At 38.2% G+C, this 14,999-nt stretch overlaps 2 protein-coding genes across 3 annotated transcripts in view; both read right to left on the reverse strand.

The window, feature by feature from the left end:
* LOC134822448 (uncharacterized) overlaps nt 1-14,999 on the reverse strand; it is a 57,402-nt gene that overhangs the window by 8,729 nt on the left and 33,674 nt on the right. For both annotated transcript variants that reach the window (XM_063833549.1, XM_063833541.1), the window contains exons 3-8: nt 7,918-10,612; nt 7,590-7,783; nt 7,296-7,416; nt 6,998-7,121; nt 6,803-6,866; nt 6,513-6,612 (exon numbers count right to left, since the gene is read on the reverse strand). In XM_063833549.1, the coding sequence (XP_063689619.1) occupies nt 6,513-6,612; nt 6,803-6,866; nt 6,998-7,121; nt 7,296-7,416; nt 7,590-7,783; nt 7,918-10,611 (3,297 nt within the window). In that variant the 5' untranslated portion in view covers nt 10,612. The remainder of the gene's footprint in view (nt 1-6,512; nt 6,613-6,802; nt 6,867-6,997; nt 7,122-7,295; nt 7,417-7,589; nt 7,784-7,917; nt 10,613-14,999) is intronic.
* On the reverse strand, nt 2,636-3,848 carry LOC134822475 (hydroxysteroid 11-beta-dehydrogenase 1-like protein). The gene has a single exon (XM_063833587.1). It carries the CDS (start codon nt 3,823-3,825, stop codon nt 2,833-2,835), a length of 993 nt encoding a protein of 330 aa, XP_063689657.1. The 5' UTR covers nt 3,826-3,848; the 3' UTR covers nt 2,636-2,832.

The raw sequence follows: 14,999 nt of genomic DNA on the forward strand, positions 1-14,999 counted from the left end.
CTCGATTTTCAGGACGCGCGATTGAAAATCGCTCGCGCAATACAATTACACATGAGCGCTGACCTTTAACCAGCGATAATTCCGGCTAGGAACAATATTTTTCCATGGGACCAAAAGCAGCTGGTAGATATCACTCCCCTCTATCAGAAACAACTATAAAATCAATTTCGAGAGAATTTTGATGAAGACCCCCCCCCGGCCCCCTTAAGGATCCTACGATAAATTAATCAAAATTGATAGAGTTGAAACCCGGATATTTTTGGACAAGGACTATGATGATGAAAATCTAAAATATATGGCTACCCGCTACAACTACAAGTACAATGACCATTTTTATAAAAATACTAATTCAATCCTAAAATGTGCCATGTGATAATATTATATATACAAATTTATATATATGTACATAACAAACTTCTTATCGGCCACCCAGAACATTGTGTTTCTGTTAAAAGATAAGCAGCGTTATCAGAAATCAGTTTAAATATTGACAATAACCGGGTTATAAAAATGATAGGACCAAATTTAAATTTACTATCCATCACAATCTGATGAGTTGTTACTGGTAACTGGTGACACGTATCCTAGTGGTGGTCGTCCATTACCAAGAACTGTAATAGTAGAGATAAGACAGATAAAACGGACACAGAAACATAATGATTCCAGGGATAATATCCGATAGTAGAGACTAGGTAGGACAAGTGAAACTACTGTTTAGGAGTTTAGTTTACTGTTTAGGAGTAGTTTCACTTGTCCTACCTAGTCTCTACTATCGGATATTATCCCTGGAATCATTATCTAATCATGAGACTGATAAACAACGAACCTCTCCAGAATCTCACAGAAACATAAAGGTGACTACAAGTACAGGGACCCGCTGATCAGGGCGCAAAATTCGACGTAATACTCATTTTAGGTTTCATTACATGAAATTAGGACAAATTTGTTGAGTTACAGAGTTAGAGTTCACTGACACATTAAACGGAAGAGCGTAACAATATTTATTACGAGGACTCAAAATAACATTTTACCACCAGGGTGGCTGAATTTCCTGTGGTCCCCCCAAAAACACTGAAACACTGTGAGATTGTCAGATCTCGGGAGTCGTGGCAGTTAAAAATGGGACGGTCCATATCTCGCCACATTATTGAATAAGAAAGATACTGTCTAGGAGAGTAATTTAGAATCACCGCGAATCCACAGATGAATTTAATTGGGCTCTCACCAGACCAGCTCTTATTTGAACTATCTCGAACTTCCTACATCACAAATGGGATAATAACTCTAATTTCTTCTAAAGCTGGTTTGAAAATAATTTCGGATGGATGTTGGCCATATTTCTTCATAATTAGGCAATTACCTGTACTTTTCATGGATATTTTCCTCTAAAAATATAGTATTAAGTGGAATTTAAGTATGGAAGACGGAAGTGTGTTGAGACTTTGAATTACACAGAATTCAAGAACTTTAATAGAAATTTTACCGTAATCAAGTAAATCCAAGCTTTTAATTACATTGCTTGACTTACCGGTGACAATATAATCATGAGCGTCTAATGTCAACCATTCAGTTTGGCGTTAAACTGGTTTGGGTTTTACCGTTACTTCACGACACGTCTAGAATATCAAAATGAGGCCCGGTATATGACAATAAAAGCTCGTCAATATATTAATATATAGCTAAACTAATATATATATAATATAGCTAAACTAATATATAGCTAAACTAATATAAAGCTAAGCTAATAAAATATTTCCCATTGAGGAGGCATTAGGCAACGAGCAGGGAATTCTAAACAAACCAAACCAAGCCGAGCGGAACATTCAGACCGAGTAATTTATATTTACAACTACTTTCATGAAGCTATCTCGCAGCTACATAGTCTATATAGTCTATATTATAGTATGTATAGTCCTATAATAGTCAACACTGCGATACTAGTTCGTCGTCTGGTAATACCGTCATACCGAATGATCACTGTAAGCGGGAAATCGTACGATAACAGACCGCCGCACAGACTGCGGAAAATAATTAGAGATATAATTATCGGACATCGGAGCTAGTGTCGTTTTCTTTTAATCTAATAAGGTAAAACTGCGATCATCTTGAGATATGCAGCTTATTTAATGTTATATTTAACATCATATTTAACAGTTAGTGTTGAGGAAAATTGGGATGAAAACGAATGGATCGTCTTGCCGCATTCTATCAAAGCGTAAATGTAAATCTTTCCCAATTCATATAATCAAATAATGATAGTTGTAGCGAATAATAGTCCTTCATTCCGGTTGGTAACCTGCTCAACTTGAGCACCAGAGCAGAGTCACTGTTCGGTCTGGGGTGAGATCCTTGGCGGGGCCATGAAGACTCTTAGTTTAACTAGGGGCCGGGGTTTTTCGTTACAAAAATTCCAATACTTTGATTTCGAATAAATGGTGGTTTAAATACTCCGTGATTTATAATATTTCTTTGAAAGTCTGAACTTAATTTCCTAGCCGGACCAAGTCACGAGTTGAGATTGAAAGCTGGTAAATGGACGTAACCGGATCCCCCATTTCAATAATTTCTTTTATAATTTTATATTTTTGTGAAATATTTAATACTTCATAATACAAGACAAATAAAATAGCAAAAGTTTTAAAATATTAATTTTATTTCACGTCAGAGGGTCAGCATTTAATAAAAATTAAAATATGTGCATTATATTAGGGTAATAATAATACAGTTAACAAAATAATGATAATATACGGACTTATTATGACCATAGTGATAAGGGTCATGTTCAGAGTTCAAGTTATAATCTAACAAACTATTTCCAATAATGTCGAAATGTTACACACTTGGTTGTTCGCTGCTCACTTCACTGTAGCCCTGACTGAATCGTCTCTCACGAGCTACCTCGATCTTTTTCTCCCACTTCGCTAAACCGGCCTCATACCCATCTTGATCTCCTTGTGCCACAGCTGATTCCTGATACCAGGGGTTGAAGTACCAGCTCGCCCTCATGAAGTTGTTAGGGAAAGCCGGGTATGTCAGAGTTCTAGGTCTGGTGGTATACGAGTCCAACATCTCTTTAGCAGCTCGTTCCATAGTACCAGCGATTAAATCCACGGGAATTGAATCATCTTTCCAGAGACTCTCCATGTCTGGAGTCCAGATAAGACCTAGGGCTCCGATTGTTAGAGAGACTGGAGACTTCTTAGCTAGCAGTTCTTGCTGCAGACTGTAGAAGAATCCGTTCAGCGCGTGTTTGGAGGCGCAATAAAGCGACATCGCATAATTAATGGGAACTTCTCCAAAAGTAGACGATGTTACAAATAGATGTCCTGAACTTGCCTCCAGATGTGGCAACCCATGAAGTGCTATCTCAATCATGCTAAAAAAGTTAACTTTGAAGATTCTATCGATGTAGGATGGTTCCTGCATGTATTGATTTGCCAAGAAGGGTCCTAACGGGAAGGCTGCATGATTCAGAACGAGGTAGTCTAGTTTTCCAAACCTTTCCACCGTTTTGTTGACTACAATACTGCTTCCCACTACATTAGAAAAGTCATAAGAAATAACCTCAACTGCTGCTGCTCCTTTTTTGAGAGCCTGCTCTTGGACTCTGAGAAGTTTGTCCTCTGATCGAGCAACTAGAACCAAGTAAGCTCCCTTTTCAGCTGCCTGGTATGCAAGTTCCTCTCCAATACCACTGCTTGCTCCACATATTAGAATCACAGTCCCTCGTGGTATCTCGGACACTGTACTAGAGAGATTCTTGTACATCAGCACTGATATCACACATATAGCCACTGCACCGACCAGATTCTTCATTGAAACCATCGTATATAGCTTAGGTTGTTACATGAACTATAAAAACAATGTGTTAGACTGATATTGTTAAATGATTGGTTGGTTGGCGGATCAAATCCCTAATGGACCAGCCCACGAGTTTCCGCTCCCTTTAAAACTCAATACATCACACAATATTGTCGACGTTCCAGCTACATGTGCATGCTCCTTTCATAGACGAAACGTTGAAATCATTATTTTTATAGCTTCAACACAATGTTTTCAATAAATTTATACAATATAACTAGCAAGGTATAATAATAAAAATACCTTGTTAAAACGAATCTATACAATTAAAACACAACTAGTTATAATGTCAAAGATAACTACAAATGTTCAAACGAAACAAGCAACAAGTTGGAACGTATACTCCTTGTACAGCGATATACAAGTCACATACAAATGCTCAAAAGAATGTATTGGATTTCTAGACCACGTACAAACTACAAATACATACAAATGCTCAAAAGAATGTATTGCATTAATTCTAGACAACGTACAAACTACAAATACATGCAAATGCTCAAAAGAATGTATTGCATTTCTAGACAACGTACAAACTACAAATACATACAAATGCTCAAAAGAATGTATTGCATTTCTAGATCACGTACAAACTACAAATACATGCAAATGCTCAAAAGAATGTATTGCATTTCTAGATCACGTACAAACTACAAATACATGCAAATGCTCAAAAGAATGTATTGCATTTCTAGACAACGTACAAACTACAAATACATACAAATGCTCAAAAGAATGTATTGCATTTCTAGATCACGTACAAACTACAAATACATGCAAATGCTCAAAAGAATGTATTGCATTTCTAGATCACGTACAAACTACAAATACATGCAAATGCTCAAAAGAATGTATTGCATTTCTAGACCACGTACAAACTACAAATACATACAAATGCTCAAAAGAATGTATTGCATTTCTAGATCACGTACAAACTACAAATACATACAAATGCTCAAAAGAATGAATTGCATTTCTAGACAACGTACAAACTACAAATACATACAAATGCTCAAAAGAATGTATTGCATTTCTAGACCACGTACAAACTACAAATACATACGGTGGACAAAAGGCTCCAGATATCTTCGTAATTGTTAAACCGACCAGCCTGGACATCTTACTATATATAAAGCGAGACGATATATATGGATATATGGATCCGTTTTACTGACACCAGGGCATCAACTTTAACGCGACTTTCCGCAAAAACCGTAAAATATATACAACTGAAACTTTTTTGACTGGGTCAAATGCTTTAATGGCCTTCAAATCAGCATGAAAAAATTAAAAATTGGCCAAGGAATAAGAATTTTAGTGCCCAAAATTTGGACTCCCAAGTGGTGTCAAAAACGCGAATTAAATAGGTAATAATTATTTTATTCTCTCGAGTCTTGACACCACTTTAGGGTAGACGGGTTCCTGCTAGTATTCCTAAATTATACCTCTTCTCACCCTCGTAGAACATTTTAAACTCTGCTAAAAATAATATAAGGGCTATCAATAACAGCTCTACGCCAGAATTCCAAGGTATTAGTATCAAACGCATGGCACATAGCAGCACATAGCTCCTGTTGCCAATAAGCTGATCCAACAAAACCTGTGACTTGAGGAGGGTATACCTAAAACGAACTCTAAAATCTCATCATATTTATTATTGCCCTACAACAGCAAACGTGTACGTGTAGGAATGTCTACTATTATACCCTACACTAACATGACCTCAGGAATGTCTACTAGTATACCCTACACTAACATGACCTCAGGAATGTCTACTATTATACCCTACACTAACATGACCTCATGGAATACAGGTTTTCATAAGTCTCATGTTAGCACTGATCTAGTATACAGTTCACTGTACAGCAGAGTAATAGCAAATGTTACCAGTGTGACACATCCTGCATGACCAACAATATCTGCTACCAACATTCAGGGCGATTACTTTTTTAAATGTAGGAGAATATAGAAATCCTTGTAGACAAGAAAGTTCCCCTGAGAGCTGAGAGCTCGTCCTGGCGTGCCCAAGAGAACTTGTTCATATCAACGATCACTTCAGACTAAAAGAAAAATACAACAACACAACAAGTGAGACACGGGATACATGAAGAAATAGGAAGTAGTTGCAACCCCACCCCACGTACAATAAATTGTAGAGTCAGCTAGATGTGCCTCCTCGGACTACTAAACATCCCTATTTTAGGTCAAGTTAAAAAACGGAAACTGCAAGGTTCCACACTGGCTCTACTCTGATGTCCATGATAATATGCTGGTATACACTATACAATAATACCACAATTAGGTAAACTAATAATGCTGCACAGAGCAAGATCGCCTAATTTATGGCCTTGATAAAGCCCGTCTCATGATGAGATATGGCCTTAATAAAGCCCGCCTAATGATGAGATTTGAATGCAAGATAATCATATGATATGCACTGTAATCATATGATCAAGTTTCATTGACAGTAGATATTTCTCTTTTCACACAACGACCGTTATGTATTTTATATGATACCCAATTTTTCAATTTATTTTTTGATTAGTCTGCCTGCTCACTCCAAATCGGCGATCTTACCATTACACAGCGTCTACCCAATTTTACGAAAACGTTCAAGACCAAATATATTCAAAGAGATAGAAGTGAAGAAGTACCTTATTGAAAAGTTGGGCCCTCAATCTATAAGTTTCCCGTTCTCGCTGTACTTTAGTGTCCTTCTTTTTCTTTTGTACCTCTTCTAGCCGATTGTATAACCTGCGGTATTTTGCTATTATCTATCTAGCAATATAATGAAATAATTTATTGTTCTGGTAAATTTATTACGTACTTTAATTTAAAAAAACAAACGCCCTTGATATTTACAGATTTGTTGTTACAACGACGAATGTTAAATCTTGAAAAATTTCATAGAAATAGTATATTCTGCATCTGACGGTTCACTTACTTTTTTGAGTTTCTTGTCATAACTTTGTGAGAGATTATTCTATTTTTTGGTGCAGGTGGTGGAACTGAAATTGTAACGAATTTATCTGCTGATAAAATCGGCTCAAGTCATAAAAATAGTACAACCCGGACAACAACAAAAACCTATGGAACGACAATTATTTAGTAAGTAAATACCAAAAGGCGAGTCACATACTATCAAAAGAAGCGAAGTATCTGGCGTCAATAGTAGGTCTCGGTCTCACCGGGGGTGTAGAGGTTGCATATTTCTCTCTAGCTTCTTTACAGAGCTGTATAGACAGGGCCCGTCTCCGGGATTGCTGAGAAAAGAGAACTGTGAACAGCTGGAGCATAGATATTAAGAATAATCTGTTAATATGAGCTGGTGATCAGCCGTAAGGCTCATACATTGGACAACAAATCACAAAGGAATATTGCTACCGATTAAAATGCCGGGTAAAAACTGGTATGTTTAAATTTATAAAATGTTGTACCTTAATAAAGCGCTGTTTGTAAGCATGGAATGCATCTTGGAGTTTGCCGGTTTTAAACACCATGTTTGGGTAGCCCGGAGCTCTATCCACATCTTCACTGGTTACAGATTCCTGGTCCAGACTGAGGAATTTGGATAACGTTAAATACACAACTGACATTATGTTAGGCTAATTTACACCACAGTTAAAATGTTAGAGCTTGCACACTGCAGAGTCTCAACTAAGACCAAATAATAAATTGTATCAGTTGTCTGGCGACGACAAATCTAGTAAGAACATTATTTACAGACTGACCTTATCTCAAAAGCTACTGGAGATTTGACTCTCTGTTTAACGGGAGCAGCAGGTGAAGTTGGAGCTGGGGAAGGCATCTTTATCTCCTCGTGATCTCGAACTGGGAAACTGTCCAACTCGATAGGTATCAGCTCTTCTTTCTCTTTTATCTTTTCCTCCCTTTCTTCGACACGCTTTCTTCGCTCCTCCTCAATCTAGATTATAATGCCTTGCAATATATTGAGATGTAATAAAAAAGTGTTAAACAGTAATCTACAAAACTCTAAAAATAGGATTTATCCAATATTTTGGGAAAACAACAGCAGAGATTCAATAAATTGAAACCAACCTCTCTGATTAGTCGGTCAATTCGGTTTTGCCGTGAATCCATTGATCGATTAGTACAAGTTTCGTCCAGGTTTGCTTTCCTTGGATGTTTCAGTTCTCCGGCACTCAGTTCAAATACTTCAGGAGCCTTTTTCTCGACTGCTTTTCTACCCTTGACTTTCCCAGAGGGTCTATTCTTTTTCTTTGCTGCCTGGTTATTTACACCTTTTCTATAAGTCTCCTGGTTGAACGATTTGTGCATTTTTTCAAGCTTTTTAACATCAACTTGAATGCAAGGCTCCCTCCTTGATGCGGATCTGCTCTTGTGTTGTTTCAAAGCTCTAGACTGTACCACAAACTTCATGAACTCACTCCAAAGAGCATTAAGAGCTTCTACGTCCTCCTCGACTACAACAGTTCCTTCGGTAAGGGTGGAGTCCCCAGATACCATACTGGCTGAGGTGAAGGTTGATTTTCCAGCTTTGAGACCTGGTTTAGGAGTGGAACTAGGAAGATCGTTTGCAGATGTCTGTTTGTCTTTTGTGGAAATGTGATTCTCCTCTTGCCTGCTCTTTCGCTCCTGTTCATTTTCGTCCATCTCAGCTTTTTTGCGAAGTATCTCCATAAAAAGGTCTCGTGTGGCCACCTCAGTGGAGTCTAGAGAACTATCTCCACTCTCAACCTGCTGTGTGGCTGGTTTTGGTGATGGTGCAGGAAGTTCCACCTTCGATTTAACCTGATATGGGGATTTTGGTCTGCTATCCACCTCAGAATTAGACTTGGCCCGCACATGCTCAGAGCTTGCTGCTTTGGAACTGTTCCTACCACCTCTAATCTTGGGTCTAGAAGCTTCTACATCACTTGTGTTGCAATTAGCGTCAGCAGTCGTCTTGACTTTGATTGGAGCAGTTTGAATAGCCCTATTACTAAGATGAGCGGGAGATGATTGTTGCATCCTGTCTACCTTGTCCACGCTGGGAGGGGCAGACAAAGTAGCAGCAGTCTTAGCAGCTTTAGCGTCTATTCTCTCCTCGAGATCTCTCAGGTACCGCTCGTTGCTTTGCTCACGCAGTGAGCGCTGTAAAGCTTTCAGCGTGGCAAGCTGTCTGTCTGTTTCTGAGTCACACTCACTGTAAGAGGTATCCTTGTGTTCTATTGCTACTCTCGGAGGATGGACTGCATTTTCTTTGTTTTCGGTAGTGATTTGAGAAGTTTGAATTTTGGCATCTTGGAGCTGTTTTGTCTTTACTTGGCCTTCAACGACAGACCTGTAGTACGCATGTTTAAAGTCAGAAAACTCCGATCTCAGTTTCTCAGTTCCCTCTTGCTTATCCACAATCTCTCTTCTGAGAGCCGCAATATCGGACATGATGGTGTTTTGAAGTGAAACAAAGCTGCTGTGAAGATTGGGGTAGTCGTTGGTGTCGAGAGATGTTTCAGATGTTTTTTGTTCCACTATCTGAGGTTCTGACAAAAATCTTGTACTATAAGGAACATCAAACTTGAGAACTTTTTCAGAGGACGGTGCTGTTAAGGGTCGGTACTTGCCTTCGTGGGGACTAAGAACTGCAAATGCACTTCTTGGTCTATCTTCGGCCGAGGGTAACTCCGGTAGTACTCTTTCAGCATGGGAGGGTAGCTGCTCTTGTTTCGAGTTGACTTCAGAAAACTGATGTTTATTGAGTGATTTTGAAAGCGAGTTTTCAGTTTCTGAGTCACTCCAAGCATGTCGTCGGAGTGGTTTCACTGAATCCTTAAATCGGCTTAGAAGATTATCTTTATCTATGATTGATAAGCTCGATGTCTCATCGAATGAACCTAACTCAGTGGTTCCAATAACCTTACCATGACTTTGAAGCTGAACTTTGCTACGTTTGGGAGTTGGTCTATGTACCTTCTTATCTAACTTCCTCTGAACTCTTGGAGGAGTAGCAAACGCATTGGCAAAGTCATCGTCCGATAGAGGAGTAAAAATAATGTCGTCATCGTCATATGGAAATTGTCCATCCGATATTGTTTGACCGCCGTCACTAACACTTTGTCCATTTTCAAGACGACTGTTCATCAGCAGATCTTCTGTAAGCGGAGTGATATCGACAGAAACAGAGTTGACAGCAAAACCAGGGTCCGAGGGAATAGAGGGAGGTTTAGCTATCTTGAGTCGAGCTCGTGACTGCTCATCGAAAATTGAGTGAGACAGTTGTTGTGACGAATCCAAATGTAATGTAGTAACTGATGCGGATGGCTGAGGCTCTCCAAGTGCACTTTCAGCATGATCCCGCATACTAAGGGCAAGTTTTTCAGATTTGGCCATGACCCGTTCTTCTTCATCAAGCAATTCTCGGCGTAACCTCGCGATTCTCTCACGTTGTGATGACCCAAAACTGGCTTCAGATGACGAGGAACGTCGAGGAGGTGTCGACATTTCAACATTGGCGATTCTAGAGGGTAAAGATGATATCAATGGGGTCCCATCTTCAAAACTCCTCTCTCTAAATTGAGGCTGAGAGTAGTAAGCAAGCATCGGAGATGTTTGAGAGGTGAGAGGCTGCTGAATGACAGTCTCCTGGGTACTTTGTGTAGCTATTGGAGCAGGTTCCGGACCTGGATCTGATTCTGATCTGTACTTGTCGGAGAGGATTCCGTCTATCTCTGACCATGAAGGTGTGTCCGCGTGAAGGATGGAGGTGGACGCTGTGGGATCTGCTTGTGACATCCTGAAATAAATTGTGTTACTTTTATATCTGGAACTAAGGGAGATGTTTGAAAAAAGCTGATAGTGATATTAAATACCAAAATGATGTACAATTAATCAAGAGGTTACTTTACTAATAATTAACCTTAATGTCTAGGATCTAACTATAATGTATGATATGTATATCGAGAATAAATATGTATAATTTACAAGGTAACAATGTGAACAGGACTTGGGCATCTTTTTGTGCTAGCAAATTTTAGCATTATAATTTTAACGGGCAAATATATCAGTGATACTTGAATTGAATGGCTCAAATATTCTTCCCTGAGTATGACCTAACGCTTAGTACGATCTATTTTGTTCATCATAGTACATAAGTCTCGCATACTAATAAAGTCCATCTGTATTTATGGACCAGAACAACTTGTCTAACGAGGTTTTCCTCACTTCAGTTTCCATGATACCGTATTAATGTTTTTAAAGATGTCGGATAGGCATAACTATTTTTAATTTTAATGTTATTTCAAACCATAATTATTAAAGATAATTACTGGTAAAACTAGGGTGTAGAGAAACTTGATCGTTCGTGCGGTAACCGCGTCGAAGTTCTTGTAGTAGTTATTTTGATCTAAAACCTTATTATATTCTTTTGTAGATTACATTTACATTACCATTCGGTGCAGTATAGGCACGCCTTCATGTTAAGAAAGTGGTAATGTTTTGGATTTCAAAGCTGAGTAACGCATCATCAAATGAATTGACGTTTCAACTTCTAATACGGGATGGCTTTCTTTCCAAACAGAAAAATGAGTAGATCACACTTTTCACAAGAATAAGATTCATTTTTCTAAAAGCAAATCATGGCCGGACTGTTGAGTCACCCTGTAATATAATATTCCAACTTTTGACCTGTAAACCATAAGCGCAATTATAGTAACACTGCTACTACAACTACTACTTTATAGCAACATTTTCTTATTGGAAGTTGTAAATTCAGTGAAACGGAACAATGAGTAGAAGCTTGAGCAAAACCTTCGCCAACCTAAATAAAAATGATTGGCAAACTAACTTACTTTCACAATTTGCGAACTTTGCTGTAGCAGTTATAGCCCTTAGTTTCTCTTAGACAAATACGGTAGCCCTTAGTTTCTCTTAGACAAATACGGATGAAGCTGAAATGCATACTTCTATATTCTCAAATATAGAGCTATTTAGCATACAGAGTGATGCAGCTAGATACACCTGGACAGTATTCAATAGTTTCTTGCTTCTTTCATCACTTATAGGCGACAGCCTCATTCTGATAGGGTCCATCAAGTACAGGGCCATCAAACTTCATCCCATGATTATTGCAATCATGCAACACATGGCAGCCCTCGATCTGATGCTATCTACTATCTTGATTATCCCCAATTTAGTGTCATTGATCGCAAATAAGTGGGTTCTAGGAGACGCTCTGTGCATCATCAGTGCTTATTTTGCCCACTTTGGCTATCCAGCAAGTATCTACCTCATATTGGCCATGACCACAACAAAGCTAATCATCGTCAAGTTTCCATTTCGGGCTGCATCATGGCCGGCAAAGAGGGCTCATCTCGTCGCGGCAGTCATTTGGCTCTACTCATTGAATATGCCCGTCCTTTTCATTGCCATTGGAAAGTATGATGTATCCTTTGACTACAGGACGTATGGCTGTGATTATGGCTTCACAGATACCTTGTGGTCAGTTCTGCTCCCTATATTCTCACTTACTATCGGAATAATTCCCAACATTCTCGTTATTATAACTACCCTGATGTTGCTGCTAGAGGCTAGGAAGGTAACCAAGAGAGCTGGAAGAGTGGAAAGTCTGAGGATGCAGGGTGTTCTTACTGTGGTTCTCACTGCTACTGTCTTCACAGTTTCCTTCCTGCCGTTCTCCATCTACCACATGGGTGCTTCATTCGTGGTCGAAAACCCACCGGGAAAATTCCATGCGCAATTCTACAAGATCGCAGGAACCATCATGTCACTGACCATCATGAGCAACTTCTATATCTACAGTCTGACCATGAATAGCTTCAAGCAGTTTCTTCAAGATAAGATAGGCCATATAATCTTCTCACGAACTTCGCCCAATCAAGGTAATCTAGTTTTAACTGCTGGTTGGGCAATTGCCAACATTTTACATTCTGCTCTTGGCAGCTCTCTTTAACATTATCTATGATATGACGATTGTGAATTCATGTCATGCGTTAAATTTTCATTTGGCCAAAAACTATACTGGAAGAGTGACAGCTAGATAAAGTATCCTAAGCCAGATATATAAGAATTTAACGTTATTTAATAAGTCTGACACTATTGTACTAAACAGTGACAACAAGCAGTCGGAGGAGAAAGAACAAGGCTGAGGAAATACCAACTTCTCAAGGTAAGTATCAATGCTGCAGCATTTATGATTTATTGTATCTGTGAACATTATCATAATACACTTTCAGTTACTTTCGACTCTCGATGCTTTTATTCTAGAAGTAGAGATTTTAAACAGCTGTACGCTGAGGTGCCTATAAGATCGTTTTTTTATTTTTAGATTGAAGCAGGTCCGATATGAATAGTAATGAGAATATTTATTAGGTACAGCTCAGAGGCAAGAAGGGGAGGATCACGCTCTGGAGAGTCAGCTTTAAGAGCCACTAAACAACTGCACTATTAGTTATTACCTTTACTTATTATAGTATCTGTATTGGTTCAGGTTGCTGCCAACGATGTTTTGCAGTAAAACTAACTCTGTTTGCTTTCTTTACTGCGTTCAAATATGTGCACAATATTTCTACACATGCTTATTGATTCATGGCTTGTTTTTATATTATAGTTTCTTTCCAAGTCGATGATCGATGTTTTAAGTAAATACTCTTTTTCAGTAAACATTATTATTTAAAATTTTTGCGGAACTGGTAGCTGGCTATTTTAGGTTATTGTTTGCTAGAAAAATCGTCTTTTTAGAAAAATGTTTTAAAAACCAAACAAAAAAACAAAAAACTAATACTATGTAAAAATATGATAATTCTTTTAAGTTTCAATAGTTTTAACATCATATTAGCGTGAATATAGACGTTTGGAATATGGTCAGATTATATTATAGCTTAGATTAGTATTAGTATTTGTAGTAATCGGGCTTTAAAATAGCAGCAATAAAAAGGCTAAACAAATAAATAATTATTATTGCTGTTTTTAGTCTTTTGTTGTTAAATGATAATTAATTTAACATTTTTTGTTAAGTTTGGTTAAGACTAAAATTGTAATGCTCATCAGAGATAACCTTTTTACAAAAATTGTAACCCTTTAAGACCAAAGTTTTGTGAATTTTACAATATTTTCCTCAATACTGTCTTTCTTATTTCCAAATATGGCCTGGCTTTATTTCCAACAGATATATACACCACAATTTAACAAAAATTTGATGCTTTATTCGCCAGTCCAACTTAATTCGTACCGCTACCCCTCTTTTTTGTCTACTGAATATAAAATGTGTTATGTCGCTACCCCTCTTTATTGTCTACTGAATATAAAATGTGTTATGTCATTTTAAAGTTATAAGGTCCACTAACATTTAGCAAGAAATGTGATTCCTCCCAAACTGATGAATGAGCAGCTAGCCCTTTTTAGTACTTTCTTAAGAATACTTCCTCAGTAAGAAGATATAGATGGATACTAAAATGTCGGGTAGTTTTTTCTAGACCGCACTATACGTTCATTTCCGTTAGTCTATTTTGTAATATTGCGCAGAGTCCTGAATCGTGTAAGATGGCAATCTACAACTACAGTAACTACACCACGTTTGCAATTAAAAGTGATGGAGAAAGATACATTCTTACTGGATTCAATCTGTTTATCCTGCTCTCATCTCTTGTAGGGGACAGTACAATACTGGTCGGATCACTGAACTACAAAGCTTTTAAACTGCATAAAATAATTGAAACCACGATCCAGCACCTGGCCGTCTGTGATATCCTCTTCTCGATCACAAGCGTTCTTCCGAGCACGATCTCGATATTAGCTAACAAGTGGGTATTTGGAGAGATATTGTGCTACTTTAGAGCTCACTCCGGTTACCTGCTAGGAGTTACTGAATGGCTGCTCATCTCTCTCATAACTCTTGTAAACTGCTGGTGATAAAGTTCCCTCTTCGAGCTGGAATTGTGTCCAACAAACAGTGCCACATGTTGTGTTCAGCAGCGTGGATCATCGCATTGGTCACACCACTGACGTACCTTTTGGTAGATAAAGATGATGTTTTGTTTGACTACAGGACATATGTTTGCATTTATGGCTTTTCAGCAAAGATTTGGAATTGGTTGAAGCCACTTTTGTCGGTTTTCTTGTCAATACTACCGAACATAGTAGTGATAGTCACAACGGTTATGCTA

This window comes from Bolinopsis microptera, chromosome 1, assembly GCF_026151205.1.
Source record: "Bolinopsis microptera isolate Bmic1 chromosome 1, MBARI_Bmic_1.0, whole genome shotgun sequence".
Lineage (NCBI taxonomy): Eukaryota > Metazoa > Ctenophora > Tentaculata > Lobata > Bolinopsidae > Bolinopsis > Bolinopsis microptera.

What these genes read in the sequence shown, in the direction of transcription:
- LOC134822475 (XM_063833587.1), bottom strand. Translation starts at nt 3,825, where the DNA reads ATGGTTTCAATGAAGAATCTGGTCGGTGCAGTGGCTATATGTGTGATA.